This window comes from Callorhinchus milii, unplaced genomic scaffold (assembly GCF_018977255.1).
Source record: "Callorhinchus milii isolate IMCB2004 unplaced genomic scaffold, IMCB_Cmil_1.0 Scaffold5, whole genome shotgun sequence".
In the NCBI taxonomy this organism is placed as follows: domain Eukaryota; kingdom Metazoa; phylum Chordata; class Chondrichthyes; order Chimaeriformes; family Callorhinchidae; genus Callorhinchus; species Callorhinchus milii.
The window spans coordinates 19,806,949-19,823,619 of NW_024704746.1; the positions used below are offsets into that span (position 1 = coordinate 19,806,949).

The following is a 16,671-nucleotide window of genomic DNA, read 5'->3' on the forward strand; positions in this document are numbered from 1 at the left end:
TTTATTGCCCTTCAACTTTTGATGATATACATAGATTGCAAAAAGCAGCTGTCACAAACTCCCCATTTCGGTATCATGACTATATTACAGGCAACTTCCCCTGATCTTCAAGGATAAAAAAAGGTCTTCAAAGCAGACAAGGGGACAGCTGGTATCAATCGGTCTATACCATATGTGACCCAATATTGTAAGAACAGCTAATGTTGATTTATTTAGCACGTTAGCTGTAGCACAGTGACCGAACAGAAGGTGGAGTATAAAATATGCATGCTTTGTATTTAAAACTGACATCTCTCTGAAGTATCACTGTGAACTTCACATACAATGGAGCTGTTTAACATTTTGCACATTATAATACTGAAGAACCCATGAATTTATGACCGCAATTTTGAACAATTTTTCGTGAAGATATTCCCAGCAATGTTAGATTTTTTAAGCTTAGGCAAGAATTTTAGCAATATAATGCTCCAAAATTATAAACATACTTCTAAACTTTCTATGAATTTCTTAAGTGTTTAAATAATTCCTGGAATCCTTAATGGGTTATGCAATAAAGTGAAGTCTATAAAGAACTCTCACATTATAGATTCTGAAGGCATTTTGTCATTTTCATGATTGAATTTAACTTTTGCTTTTAAAATTCATCCTGTTCTCAGTGAATGTAACATAAATTCATAAAATAAACAGTGCCTTTACTGAGCTCAAACCCAAGTTGGATATTAACTTTAAAACAATACTTTGTTCATGTCAAGATGGAAAAGTGAAATGTGCATTAGAATATGTTGGAATGATCGCTAGACATGATGTGCTTGGCTCAGTTGGTATCACTGTTACCTTTGGGTCAGAAGGTTGTAGATTCAACATCCATTTTAGGACTTCAAGTTCGCAGTGCAGGCTAACACTGTCAAAGGTGCTGTCCTTCAGATGAAACATTAAATTGAGCTCCCTTGTTCAGGTAAAGCTCCCATGACACTATTCAAAAAGAGAACAGTTTCTCCCAGTGCCCTGACTAACAATCTTTCAGATAAATTGGTCACTTACTTAATGGTTGTTTGTGGGATCTCGATTGTTTGTAAAGTGGATGTCGTGCTTTCCTACAAATACAAAGTCACCACAATGGTCAGCAATTACTAGTCAAACACTTGGTGCTGTGTGACAAGCTGGAATTAATATGAATATTATTAAACGTGTTAAATGCTTGCAGAGCTCCTCCCTCACTTTATTAAAGGCCCTGTGGCCTGGAAATCATTGCATCAAAGGCAATGGCTCATCCTCTCTCGATCAGAATGGCAGCTTATGTATTCCAGTGGCAGGCCAGATGGAATGACAGTGTCCGAGGGATGTTGTGCGTTGGCTCCAGAGAAGAAAGGTTTATCCAGGTTGGCAAGAACAGTCAAGAGGGAACTGTGCCATTTACACCTATCCTACAGGAAATGCAAATAGACATAATCACAGCTGTGCAAGCAGCAGGCATTTGAACATCAGGTGGATAAGGATGCCTTCCTATCTTTCTCTCTTCGTGTCCCCTGTCGGACATGACTGATTCCTGTTCTAGGCCTCCACAGCTGGAGGTGGGAAGTACATAGTATCTGCTGATCACTTATCTTTGTACCAGCCTAATCCAAGCAGTGACTACAGCTAGATTTACATTCAGACCATAAGGTGTCAACATCATGACTTCGCAACCAAAAATCAATCAAGCAATGAGAGGGTCTGGAATTGTGATTTTAAAAAAATATAATTTGTGTTTAATAAAAACTTCTAACCTGAATTGCCAGCGTACAATTCCTTGCCAATCTCTAATACCTTGTCTAAATGACCTTTCTTCACATGTGACCCCAGGCTGTGAGTTTAATAGTAGATGCATTAATTCTCTTGTATCTTAAATGAGTTAATAATTCGAAATATAAAATGCCACCTGAGGAAATCGCCCCTTGCAATTTATAAGCAGATTTCTAGGTTTAATGTTCTGAGTTGCAGAGCCCTGAATAGCATTGGCCTATTCCACAATGTATTTCCAAAGAGATAAAAAAAACTTACTTTAAAAAAATAACACGTATGTTTCTACTTATCAAACATTGTGTTTCTGAGTAGAGTACTTTAAGTAAAAGAACAAACTGGCCATGAGATTTTGGTTCAACATTTTAATAAATTATTCAATTGCCTCTTATGTCAGATGTCAGATCAGGAAAGGGCTCACATTTTGACTAAATGCTCTCCTGGCCAACAATGTCCTGGATAAAAGTGGACACTGACTTCATGGCTGTTTTTGGGACATTGCTATGTGCTAATTGGCTGCCGCGTTCGACTCAAAAATACACAGTCACTACAATGACTAAACAGTAAATCCTGTGTCGCTCTTTGAGACGTCATCCTGATGTGAAAAGTTCTATATCAAACACAAGGATTGTTATTATTATTAATATGACACAAAATAAGGATTTTATTTAGAATGTTTTTGGTAATGAGCAATTTGTAAAGATACCTGACTGTGTTCAAATTCTTAAGACATATTATCAACTTATTTCACCAAGGTTTTCTTCGTACAGCTGTGCTTTATTGTGTGTTTGCAGTACAGCAACATCCCTAATCGCTTTAAGGGATCAGTGTTAGGAAATTTAAGCTGTTGTGTTTACAAAGAATGTCAGTTGGCTGCCTTACCTCACTGCGTGTAACAATCTTACGCCCAAATAATTCTCAGCCAAAGAGACCAGACAACCTGTCACTCAAACACGACAGCCATGCCAGAAATGTGCACCCCCCCACCCCCACTTATCACATGTGCTGCCTCGCACAGGCCAGTCCGATCATCTGCTGTGAGGTCGTCCTAACAAACCAGGAATATTGTACGGTGCCCAGCCCAGCTGCAGTCTATTCCAGCATTCACTTCTCCTTCTGCTGCTCATGCTCTTCACTCTCGCCCTTCTCTTTCTGTGTTGCTTTTAGAATGGAAGAGGCTGATCTACTGAAAGAACGGCTGCTAGCCATCACTGTAAGTACTCCGACCTTCTGTTTTGTGCGGATATTGTGTGTGAAGGACATTCTCAGGTCAAACGTTCCAGGTCCTTCAACTTTAGATAGCTGTTCTCTACCATCATGTGTCACTTAAAAGTATCCAGGTTACCGTTGCATCTTTTTTTTACGCTTTAAAAGCTCTTCTCCCCTCAATGTTAGAGTTACAACTTTTCCACCCTATTTAGAAGTCATTTAGTGAAGCTGAAAACGAAGAGATGCAAGAGCAAGAAGCAGTGGCACATGTCCCAGCATTGATTTAACAAGAGCGTATTAGATTCCAAAGTCTGTAGGGAGTTCTATGACACCACTGTGCTAGAGGGCAAACTGTTTATTTCTAAATGAGGATAGAATACTCGAAGTCAAAACAATCTTGCAAACGCACGCTAACCTTCAGTGGCGAAATGACATTTTACGGTAAATTACCGAATATAGATTTGCTACAAAGGTCAAAAACACATTTTGAAATGAAAAAGATTCTCAGTATTTTAAGAAGCAATTTGTCAGAGGTACATTGTAGTTGTAATGTGGCGCGATTGCTTTTCTGTCAGCAGATTAATATTATATATTCTATATTCGTATATATATTATATATTGCAGGCAAACATAATCATACATGTTATGCTGACAGTGTAACCTATGGCATCTGCTCCAATTTTAGTTGAACATTGTATTAACAGCAAAGCTAGGATTAGATCATAGGATGAAGATCTAAATTAGAAATTAGCACGTCACAAAACGATCTAGTCACTGCGCCAGGAAAAATTATGTACTCTCTTGACACGAGCCTTGTACAGAAGTGCTGAGCGATAGAGTTGAGTAAAGAAATCCCTTTTCCATTATTTAATGCCAATTCCATTTTGCTCTATTCTTCACAACCGAGGTCCTGAAAAGAGGGATTCACAGCAGGATTTGTTAACAGCCGCTAAGAGTCAATAACTTGGATCCTTGTTGGTAGCTGCGAGTACATGACAGCTGAGTTACAGAAATCTCACAATCTACAAGGGACATTTTGGAACAAGGATTCCACTAGTTTGCCATGACACACTGCCAGTTACCAGCGGGATTCCTGTTAGCGATCCTGAATTGCTATTGGTGAATCCCATTGCAACCCCCCCAAAAGAGTCAAAGCTGATGTTTCCAGGATTAGTGGCAATCCATTTATACATTGCACTTGTAATTTTGGCATCAGTAGGTGCTAAGAGGTTACTTAGTGGGCATTACAAGGTTATCACTGCTGTTCAAATCCAACGGCCTGCTGCTCAGTGGAAATTCCACAAATGGGTATAAATGCCACATGAACTGATGAAGTTCGAACATAGAACCATAGAAATGTACAACAGAGTAGGAGGCCAATTGTCCCATATTTTCATGTCGCTGTTTGCACCTCTAAGAAGCCATCCACCTTAATCCTCCAATTTCCCCTTCTTTTTGGATATCTTCCAATATCCTTTCTCTGTGTTTGTCTAATTCTTAAACACCTAATTGACTCTACTGTAACAGTCACAACAGGCAAATCATTCCATCCTCTGACAACCCTCGAGGAGAAGAAGTTTTTCCGAAACTCTCCATTTATTTATTTTCCTTGGAATAAAATTCATGTCCGCTTATCTTTGATTCCTCGACCAGAGATTTTTTGGCGATCATTTTTTTTCGATCCTTTCCTTACCTTAAACACCATATTATCCCTCTACCTTCTCTGATTCAACGGAAAGAATTTCTAGACTCTCTTAATAGCTGTACCTTTACTTTTCTGGTATCTTCATTGACCCTACACTTGCACCTTCTCCATCGGTCTAATAGCCTTTCTATACATAGTATTCTAGCTGCAGCCTAACCATCGTCAAAAAACGATTCACTTTACAAGACTACACAATTGGTTTGAATGCTGAAAGCCCTTCAGCCCATTTGTTCTCATACGTTTATATTCAATCCAGAATCCTGACTGTCCTTTTAACAGCTTTCTCTGCCTGCGATCCTACTTTTACAAACCCACGTGTTTGTAGCCCCATTTCCCTAGACTCATCCATCCATTGAGAATTCTACCATCTACTCTGCTACATTTCATGTGCCTTCATTTCGGTCACCAGACTTTCATGCAGAAACTTATTGTACACTTTCCTAACATCGAAATAAACAGCATCTAGCGTATCTCCTTTATCCACATCCTTGGTTACTTCTTCAATGAAAGAGGCCTTTCTAAACTGTACAACCGTGTTAAACAGATAACCACAACTAAAATAAAAGAGAAAAAAAGAGAACTTTAAAATTACTTTTAAACATTCTAAAGATATTTTGCAATGCAAATTCTGCAAAGAAGAATGAAAATACTACATCACAGCTTAATAAATAATGCAGTAAAAGCTTGCGTGACACCGGAGAGATCAGCTTGCTTTAAACACTGTAGAAAATAGGGGGAATTCATGAATGCATAACACCAAACGTGCCCTTTAGATGAGTATTCCTGTTAACAGGGACCCTTACTGATAGATGCTGCAATATGTTGGTCTTAACTGCTCTTTAATGTAATAAAACAGTGATAAGATCAGTATGGAAGTTGTCAATCTTCAAATAACCTCAAATTTTGAGTTTTAAGTAAAACAAATGAAAATAATTTCCCAATTCTATTGATGCAGAACAAGAGGAAAGTACAAGAAGAAATCACAAGACAACGGTTCCAAGTGGAAGGAGAGAAGATGAAACTTAAGCATTTAAAGGTATATCAGAGGGTATTGATAGAGTGGTCCAGGGTCACATGGTCATTCACTTGTTTCTCTTCCAACATTTGAATAGCGATCACTGAGGAGCTAAAGATTAGTGAACAAGAATAGAGATAATTCGAACACATTTGTGTGTGGTTCGTAAAATAAAATGTCTGGAACTCCTGCGACCTTTAAACATGAAAGCTGCTTATTAATACTTGAAAATGGGGAGGGGGGGGGGGGGCAAGGCGGAAGGATTGAGTGAGAGTGTTCCAGAGTGTTCCAGAGTTTCGGAGCGTAGTGGCTGAATGCGCAACCTCCATTGGTGGAGCGGAGGGTGCGAAGGACAAGCAGGAGGCCATTGCCAGTCGAGCGGAGGTGCCAGGTGGTGGATTGGGGAGTGAAGAGGTCAGGGAGGTAGGGAGGTGCCAGGGAATGAAGGGATTTGAACACGAGTGTGAGAATCGTGAAGTCAATCCGTACTATCGTATTAATGATAGAAGGGGAGTCATAGTCTATAATTTTGGAAACAACAAAGCACTGTTGAAGTGATGATTGATTTCTAACACTGCTGTTCCAAATAGTCAAAGGGCTTGAGAGAGAGATGGCTAGTGGAAGGAATAACAGCCATTCCTCTACAAGAGCAAGAGGCCATGAAAAAACAACATCAGGAAGACCAACAACAATCAAAACAACTGGAACAAAACATTCTCAGGTAAAGCCCAAGACGAGATGATAGATCCTCACTTTTGAATACACTCCACCACTACACATTCCTTTGCAGCATGTTAGAAACTGTGTGACGTGAGAACCTGTGTTTAATAAATGAAAGTACAATACGTGAAGTGTCTTCTGGAAACCATATGGATATTTTCCTCTTGAAATGCTCTTTTTGTTCAATGTATTGTACTTTATTTTACCATTTGGTTTGGTGCAATACCTTTCCATAAAGGTCTTAAGTATGGTACTTTGTACAGTGTTAAATGATTGTATTGACATTTAGATGTTCTATATGGATGATGAAATGAATGTCAACAGATGTATTCAGCTTGGCTGTGTATAAAGGAAAACCCTTTGGTGGTCTTAAGGATTCTGTACTCTCATGAAGTGAACTTTTCCGCTGATTAGGAATGTTACTCACTTTGGCATTGTGAGCTTGTCAAGGGATTTTTCCCAATACAGGTGCAGAATGGAAAGATGGCTATATCAACCAGGGAATTTCATCTCCAAGTTAAGCATTGAGAGGATCTCTTATGATCTCTTTCCCCATGTCCCTGCTGATGTTTGCCTAACTGGGTAATGCTATCCTGCGTGAAGAGCGCTACACAAATACAAGTTGTTGTTGCAACAATTTCAGTTTTACATCTCACTCTTGTTTGTATACACGTGACCTCCTTTAAGTAACAGCTATATTAATATTGTTTACGGAGTCCTAAAATAATTAGCCAGTGGCTCACTTATTTCCGCTCACGTTTGCCTGACGATTTCAGCAGGTTTGAGGAAGCTACCTTTGCATTTGTGTAATAAATGGATACAGACAAGAGTCCCAAAGGTAAACTAAACACAGATGTGATCAATCCAGACAAATGGCATTTTGACAGCTCATACTCATAAAACAACAACCTGTACTTATATAGCGCCCTCCACACAGGGTAAGGTCTCAGAGCGCTTAACAGTGGCGGAGCCTGACTCTGAGCCGGGGCGAAGGTGGGAGGTGGCCGCAAGCACGGTCGAAGAGGAAAGTTTTCAGGGCGGGACTTGAAAGAGGGGGGAGAGGGGGCAAGGCGGAGGGATTGAGGGAGAGTGTTCCAGAGTTATGTCTTCTGACCAGTCTTCTCTCAATGCCTTTGGAAAAGTGACCCTCATAAGGATCCCAGGTTTTTATCAATTTCTCTGGGCATGTTTAAAGGAACCAGAGGATTACTGAGGAACATTCTTTTACAATTCGGTTAGAGAGACCTGGAAGAAAAGTTATAACATTAGTAGAAAAATCATCAGTCGGGCTATCGGTGTACAATGGGAATACACTGAATGCTCGTGAAACCGAGTTGAAACTCTACGGATTAAAACTTTTTTTTAACCAATGAGACTTTTGAGAAATGCAATTACCCTCATGACGTTGGAAGAGCTGCTCGGCACGTATCAATGCTCCGTGGATAAAATTAGCTTTTGTCTGATCGGAGAAACTATCTGAAGGTTAAAATGCTGCCATCCATTGAGAGTGTTCTGTTCCCATTCTGTGGCAACCTGACTCAAGACAATATGACCCGCTTAAACTAAACTGCCTTTCTCTGACACTTTGATGGATACTCTGTGCCAAGATATAAGTGATGTCAGAAGATTAATATGGAAAATTTGTCATAACTGTTACTTCTATTTTTAATCTCTTTGTCAAGTATGTTTTATGCTTCCCTGTGTAGACATTTTAGTCAGTCCTCATGGGGAATGACAAACAAGGTCTTATATATTTACATATTCATTACATTTGCACGTTTGTAATGGATGCTTGCAGTTCTGTTATCATTTCTTTTAAAACGTGTGCATTTGTTACGGATATCATCAAGCTTTCAACCCATTACCCCTAATGCCTGCTAACTGTTATTTGTTGAAAGAAGGCAAAATAGGACTAACAGATTCTGCCACGGAGACAAGAATAGCTGCAAAATATTCTGGTCTTGACTCTAAAGCATTGTAATATTAGACTCTAATTATGGATTCCTGTAGTTTAATGGTTAGAGTTCTCACCTTGCAAGCAGGAGGACCTGAGTTCGATTCTCGGGCAGGGAAACCTTAGGCAAGTTTCCTTACTCCACACGTCTCTGTTTACCTACCAGTAAGTACGAATCTGGGTGTTAGTCGATTGGCGGATTGCTTTTCCGGGCATAATAATCCCTTTTTTTAAAAAAAAGAAAAATGTAAAAAAAATGAATTGGTCACTCAATCCATGACTGTTTGTGGGGACACTGCTGTGCGCAATTGGCTGCCACATTTTGCCCACAAAATATACAATCAATTTACTTTACAGTATATTCTGTGAAGCGCTTTGAGACATCTCGAAGATGTGATATTATTATTATCGTATTAAAGAGGATTTGAATTGAGGAGCTTCGTAGATCTCCATTGTGGAGCTTCCGGCTGTTTGCAGAGAGTATTGCGTGAAAGGTTTGCATAAATTTGCAATTTCGGGGGTGAAATTAAAGTAGTCACCATTATTGGCAGTATGTGCTGATACTGTAATAGGATTTCCCCCATTGCAAGTATACACTGGTACAGTCTCTAACTGTCAGGCTCCGCCACTGTTAAGCACTCTGAGACCCTGCGTGGAGGGCACTATATAAGTGCAAGTTGTTGCTGTCGTGTTTACTCCTGTGATGCGGGGCTGGAATAATCCTGAACTCCTATGCAATCACATCACATTGGAAGCTGTTAATAATTAACGCACAATGTCTTTGTGCAAACTTTGAATTATTAAGGTATTTAATAATTATTCACACCACTGAGTATATTAATACATTAAATAATAATGGTCACGTGAATGTTTCTAGGACTGCATCCAAGTGCCTTCCACATGTGTAAGCATGGACAGTGAGTGTCGGCAGCATGTCAACCGTGGCACACACACCGGTCTTTGATATGATGTCTTTACAAGAATATTTTGTTCAGTTACTACGAGTCAAACTGTACAAATCTTGGTGGTATATTGATTAATGTCGGGGAAAGCTTGGCTCTACAGCTCTCAATTCAGTCATATCGACGTTGCTCTCAATTCTTTCCTTTCACTCTGCCTTCTCCATACTTCACTGTGTTACACAGAGTAGAAAATGTTATGTAGAACTTGCTTTCTGCCACAATAGGTCACTAGTGCACTTTCTACAGCTGTATTTATAGAGCAGTAAGGCAATAGTTGTTCATTGCACACAATAGATTCCTCTCAGTGTTCAAAATCACAATTACAAATCAGCAATAACTATTTAGAACTGAACATCTTGGTTAAAATAATATATGCCCATGAAACTAGCCTCATAGCACATTGTTAAAGAAAGAACGTAATGCTTTTCTCTTTGACATTCTTTGAACTCCACTAATCAAATGAAACACTGCGACAAAGTGAAAGATATTTTACACGTGAATATGTTCTGAAGTAATACCTCTTTTTTTTGGACGTTTCTTGAATTATTGAATAATGCCCCACAAGATAGTTTGTCCAAGACCACATAAAAGTAATTAAATAATTTCAACTCCATCCCACCACATATAGGAATATGACAGATTTTGGGGCTGGGTTGGGACAGGATAATTCATTTTCATGGTTCAATGAGTTTTGATTTTAAAGTGCTACATTCAGCTGGACTCTGCCAAAGAACTTTGAAAAGAACATTTTTTTTATTATTTCTGAAGCTCTTATCGCATGTCTGATTCTTTAATAATATTAAATAATTTTATGGAGAGATGGACAGATTGAAAGCAATGCAAATGTACTTTCTCTTCTCACGTCACTATATTGCCAGGACTTTACTCCCGGCCTTACAAACGCAGCACGAAAACTGAAATTACCCAAATCTACTGCTGCTCTAAGAATTAAGCATGAGAATAATGGTACTTATGTATCATAATGAACATTCCCCTATTTTTCTATTTGCCATTTCATTCCTGTGATTAAAGGTCACATGAAACAATTCTTGCCAAAGGGAAGTTTTTTTTTTATTTCCTATATAATTGAATGGAACTCAGCATGGCTGCCTGCATCATACCTCATCTTTATTAATATCTCTGTACTTGTGTTCTATCTATTCATTTACTAATGGTGTTTGCCTTTTTTTTTCCAACTGATGAGATGTGCAATGTGGAGTATATGTCAAGTATGTGCTGTTCAAAGACTTTTCGCCATTAATTCATAACACTTTAAAAATCAAACTTGCAAAGTATTATAATTGGAACAGCTTTCGGCTTTTTTCAGTTTCTTTCTTTGCGTATGTGTCCACATATTTGAATATTTTTATATTTGTACAGTAGGCATGTTATGACCTTGTCGGGGGTCGAGTAGTTTGGAGGGATTATTAAGCCTGACCATGCAAAAGAGATGAATCAATATAGACAGTTGCAAGGACACAGTTGCTGAAACATCCTGGGTTAATGACTGTATATCGACTGATATTAATTTAATGTCCTTGCATTATCTGATTCAATAACTGTTTCAAATCACTAGTCCCAATGCTAGGAGCAATTTTCCTCCTGTTGGTAAAGTCTGAAGTATGGATAGCGGCAGCAGGAAATAGCTTTGGGGGAATGAGCCTTTGCTACTCAGTAAAGTTACCAACCCTGGCTGGGTGGTAGATTGGTCAAGCTTGTGGGTTTAAGTTTATGTTGCGACAAGTTAGAGTTCACATTGTTAGAAGTGAGTTCAGAGAACATATCTACACCAACCACTGTGACAATGTGGCCATTGAGGCAGAATCAATTGGGATATTTAAAGAGAGAGAGAGAGAGAGAGAGATGCTTAATAAGGACTACAGAGAAAAGGTAGTGAAATGGAATTAAAAGGTCAGCCATGATCTAATAAACTGGTGCATAGTCTCCTCCTATTTCCATTAATTTTCAGTATTAAGTATCATTTGCATTTCCTAATACGCTCCTTTTTATGCACTGTGCTACAAATAACATGGTAATATTAAATAATAATCCTCGCATTCGATATAGTGCCTTATCATAGAGTCTCAAAGCCCTTCACAGAACATACTGTAAAGTGAATTGACTGTGTATTTTGTGGGCGAAACGCTGCAGCCAATTGTGCACAGCAGCGCCCCCACAAAGAGTCATGGATTGAGTGACCACATTTTTTTAAGGAATTATTACCCCGGAAAAGCAATTCGCCAATCAACTAACAACCGGTTCCTCAAATGGTATTTACAATGTGCAGTATATGTACCTTCCAATACTCTACCCAACATATAACTTAGCCAATGCAGAGCTTGTATGTACATAATTCAATACGTTACCCAGTATATACTCTGCCAATGCACTATTCACTATTGGACTATTCAGGTGTGATTGAGGACAAACTTAGCAGTGGTGTTTGGGAAAGTTGATGTTTGCAATGAATTCATCTGGCGCACGATCCAGCAAATATATAGCTGAACACAGAATCTTTCTTTCAGTTTGAAAACTGGGTAAAATGAATAGTTTCCGAATGTAAATTCCTTGTCATTTGTAGACTTGAAGAAGAAATTGAAAATCTCGAAAACCAGGAGGTTCAGATATCTGCCAATGAACAAATACTATTGGAAAAGCTGAAAACAACAGAAGATGTAATAAAGGTAAAGCATTCAAAGTATCTAATAAATGAATGGCATTTTCATTGGATTATAACACATTTTTAGACGAACTGATTTATAATCTGTTCCGTTCTATATAATGTATCTATTTTCCTGATCAAGACAGACATTTAGCATTTACTAAGGGGAATTTGAACATGTTTTCCAGAAGGTAGGTGCATAAATCAAGATAATATAGACAGTTTTGAACAGCCTTGATACTTATATTGACAATTTTGTGGTGTGTGCATGTGAACATGTGAAACTGGACCATTCTGTTCATCAATTAATAGTTGAATCTTTCCGAAGGTTAGATAGGGTGCATGGACTGCTGCCAAAGTGTAGATTGGATGTATGGATTATTTAAATTAAAGTAGTCTTCACTCTTATTGAACACCTAATAGAACAAGTGGATTTTTCCCTCTTATAGTGGAAATAAAGGGAACTCTTCCCTTCCTTTGGACACATGCCTTATTACAAATACACACACTAGGAATGAAAATGTACAGTGATGAACATCCTTAAACAAACTGTTGGTGCAATCTCATTATCCTAACTGCATAATTGACATGGAACTACATAAAAGTTATGTTATGACTTTCAATCTAAAACATAATCACACATCTGGAAAAGTGAAATGTCAAGGTTATTTCAGTCAAGGCCTTTTTATGATTTGGTTAGGGACTCTTACTATTAGTTTGTGGGTAAGTATGAGTTTTCCAGAGTAATTATTTAAATATCTGGGAGATGTCACATTGCGCAGAAGACATTTTTATATCCTACAATGCCGAGTTGGAAATGTTGCTCCCGTTCTCTTTAGAATGAAAGTATCTATCAGAGTCTGTACATCGGATAGGTTACAGCATCGTTTTAAGATCCAGGCAAAACCTGGCTGTATATGTGCCCAGCATGTACTATAAGAACATAATTTTTTTTTGCCCTCGCATTCAGTTCTCAGAAATCACAACAAATTATTTTTAACTGTCTCCTCACAGGCGACGAAGGCTGAGAATGATAAAGGTAAGAAGCGAACCATTAATATTTGCTTCATACACCTTTGCTTTGTGCGAAAAAGAATAGTATTGTCGTCATTTCACAATATTAATCATTGCTGTTGCTTTCTATAGGCCATGTCCAATTTATATACTCAAAGATTCCAGATCTTCCAAAGACATACAAACCCTGCAATTTGCAACATACAGCAAGTATAACAACACAGACACAAGAAGAACAGGAGCCACTCAAAACAGGTACCCATTACATGTGTACGCTCATTCTACATTTCACACTCATTCAGTTCCTTCACACTGAAGAGATTTGAGATGCAAAATGTGACATTAATCTGTTATGAAACATCACCTTCTTCAACATATTGACTCACTGACAATTGGAAAGTAAATTAGCTAAATATGTAAACGTAACTAGATTGGCCTTTTTACCTGTCTGTATTGTTATAACAAAATTTCACATTAGACGGATGGGTTTTATAGTGTGTGTACAGACAGAACGTGTCAACGCTGTTTTAAATTGCATACAACCAATTTTGCAGAGATTTCAAATATATATATACAAAAAGATAAAATGTTAATTCTCAAATAATTATCCATCCTTTACAACTGATTGGCTCCTGCATGCAATAAAAGAACAAAATGTATATGTATTTGTTTTTGCAAAATAATGCATGGTAAGTAATGTTTATTGATAGCTCACAAAAGTATCTGAAGGATTGCTCCGCAAAACTCCAAAGATTTTTTGCTCGCTAATATTTCGAAACATAATCACGAATCTATGCACATCTTTTCTCACCAGCTTTATTTGCTGTGGAAATCAACGTTCAAAAGGACATGAAGACAGGAGAGAGTACAGTTCTATCAACTGTACCTGTGACTGTTGATGAAATCAGGGACAGAGGTGTTAAAGTGTACGAAGACGGGATTAAGTCAGTGTACGCTGTGCGCACTGATGGAGGGGCAATGCACAATGGTGTCAGTGACTTGACTCATGAGGAGGTGGAAGCGTTATTAGAACAGGTTGAGAACAAAAAGGAAAATGTTTCTGCAGCATGTCATGCACCTGTGTTCTCGAGTCCCTATCATAAATCCCCATCTCCTAAAATACCCTTTTCTGAGCATGCTGGTTTAGAATCAGAGATTCATGAAAATATGACCACAAATGAAACAATTGAAAGACACGAACCAGTAATGGCTCAGATCTATGGAAACAATGATATCATCGCAGAGCAGAACAGAAAGAACTTCAGTGAGTCTCCACAGCCAACACTGATACCTTCTCCTTTCGCAAGGTCTCCAGTACCAGGTTCCAGGTCTCCCAGTTCCAGGTGGAGTCACAGTGAATTAGGTAATGAGTCGCCAGTCACCAGAAATCAGTTGAATTCGATACACCTTCAACAAAAGGAAAACCACCGAGAGGCTGTGTTTATCAGTTCTGACCTTGACAATGATGGTGAGTCTTCTTCAGCTGACGAAGAAACGGACATCAAGTTCAGCATTGTCCATTCCTTGCCTTCCGGCGTTAACACTGAGGATCCGGTCACTATGATCTTCATGGGGTATCATGATATAGATGATGAAGATGAAGCCAAAAAAATGTTGGCTTTTGAAGGAGCTATTCGTGCAGAACTGGTTGTTATAAGCGATGATGATAATTCTAATGATGATGATGCCACCGAGATGACACCACATGAAGCGAATGGGAACATGAACCCAGGATTTTCTCCAGCCACTGTTTCATCTACAGACGAGAAATGCAAAACCTCAAATGCTGCAATAGATCTAATTACAGGAGACAGCTCTACCCCAAAGAATTCTACTTTAATTTCAGGGCAGGATACAGCTACAAACCATTCTGCTCCCAAAACATACTCTGATGGACAAATGGACGGAGTTGGAAGTTCTGAAGACCCTTCTGTTTCAGGTACTAAAGACAAACAAAAGTGTAACTGCTGTTCTGTTATGTAACTATATAACCAGCTGCTCTTCAAGCTGTACCTTAAACCTAACATCCTGCTCCTATAGTGTTACTAATCACTAAACATTGTGCAGAAGCATGTCAAATGTCATTGTACATATCACCTGTCACTGATGCATTAGCACAAAGTTTAATTCAGAGATGGAAAAGTAATAAAAATGATAAAATCACACACTCTGTTCCAGTCAATAATCGGATACTTGTGTCCATTGTTTTTGATCGTTTGCCAAGATCCCTTTTCTTGTTGTGAACTAAAAGCATAACCGTTTTGGTAAAGAAAATAGCACACAAATGCACTTTGGTTTTGGATCACTCCAGTGTATCTGATGCTCAGTTCTGCTCCTTTCGTGAGTGAAAGTTGAGAATCTCGGTGCCTGTGTTGTTCTACAGAACGTCTTGCAGGAGACACAAGAGAGTATTAGTAATACAGTACAGTATGTGGCTTTCACCTCCTTGTCAAGTTGGTGTAGAACTTCAGAACCAACTACATTCGAGGTGCTGGTAAAGAGAGAGAGGGATGGTCACTGATCAGATTGCAATCAAAGTGGAGCAAATGAGTGGTCCTTGGCATGTTACTCTGGTACAGTTTTAATCTGTTAAAATTGGTCACTTTTTAAAGTCAACACAGTTGAAGATACTTTACCATGTTTACAATAATTTAGTTTGTCACTCAGGAACTCCTTGTTTTTCAAAGTTTTTTTTGTACGAAGCTCTGCATTGAGTAAATTCAGAACTCAAGCAGTTTTATCCTTTATGATTATGAATTTTAGTTTTATATTTTTGTACTCGTAATCCTTGCATCACACATATTAAAACTATGTTGTCAACACATGTTGTCATCTAACCACTGTAAAATTCAATGCTTTGGACATGCACACTAATTGATCAGTTTGAATTGTAGAAATCTTTCGGCTGACTTTTATTTTGCTTTACTGAGAATAAACTTTATTCTTCATCTTCTCCTTCACTGATATTGTCTCACTTCTTAACAGCTATGAGGAAATAAATGGTGAGATATTACTTTCGTGAAGCTAAATCTGAGTACTGTGCAGTGGTCTATAACTGATTACATAAACCAACAAATATTTAAGCTTTAATGTAAAAGTATCCATAATATAAAAGAGCCACAGGAATTGTACCAATATCATGTTTTCATTATCTTTTGATGATAGTTTGGCATATTTTAATATACTAACTGTGATTAATTGATTGTTTTAACAGATACAACAGTGACACAAATTACAGGTCTAGTTTTCTATGCGTGACAGTGTTTGTTCTGGTGTTCATTTCAAATCTAATTTAGACTTCAGCGAGAGCTAAAGTTTAACCAAAAAGCTTTGGAAAAAAAGGATTAAAAGCAGATTGTCTCTAAGTATTAAAATGTACATTTTAAGTAAAAATACACACAGAGATATCCATAAAGTGACCCCTGATGGAAACTGGTGGATGAGAAGAATTTCATTGAACATACACTTGCTTTCTTCTCTTGATGAAACACTTTTTGAGTCAAGAGCAATATTTTTTCCAAAAATATTTTACTTCAAAGGCAAGATTTATCTGACCATTTTTCATTAGCTGAAAGAGTCCCATCCCAACATCCTCAAATGAGTAACATGAAACTAATATCACAGGGAGAGCAAATTGAAGAGGTTTGCAAA

At 38.2% G+C, this 16,671-nt stretch overlaps 1 protein-coding gene across 2 annotated transcripts in view; it reads left to right on the forward strand.

Moving 5' to 3' along the window:
- LOC103174629 (paralemmin-2) overlaps positions 1-16,671 on the forward strand; it is a 29,612-nt gene that overhangs the window by 9,331 nt on the left and 3,610 nt on the right. For both annotated transcript variants that reach the window (XM_007887100.2, XM_007887101.2), the window contains exons 2-8: positions 2,947-2,992; positions 5,649-5,729; positions 6,299-6,429; positions 11,926-12,028; positions 13,021-13,045; positions 13,153-13,275; positions 13,835-14,959. In XM_007887100.2, the coding sequence (XP_007885291.1) occupies positions 2,948-2,992; positions 5,649-5,729; positions 6,299-6,429; positions 11,926-12,028; positions 13,021-13,045; positions 13,153-13,275; positions 13,835-14,959 (1,633 nt within the window). In that variant the 5' untranslated portion in view covers position 2,947. The remainder of the gene's footprint in view (positions 1-2,946; positions 2,993-5,648; positions 5,730-6,298; positions 6,430-11,925; positions 12,029-13,020; positions 13,046-13,152; positions 13,276-13,834; positions 14,960-16,671) is intronic.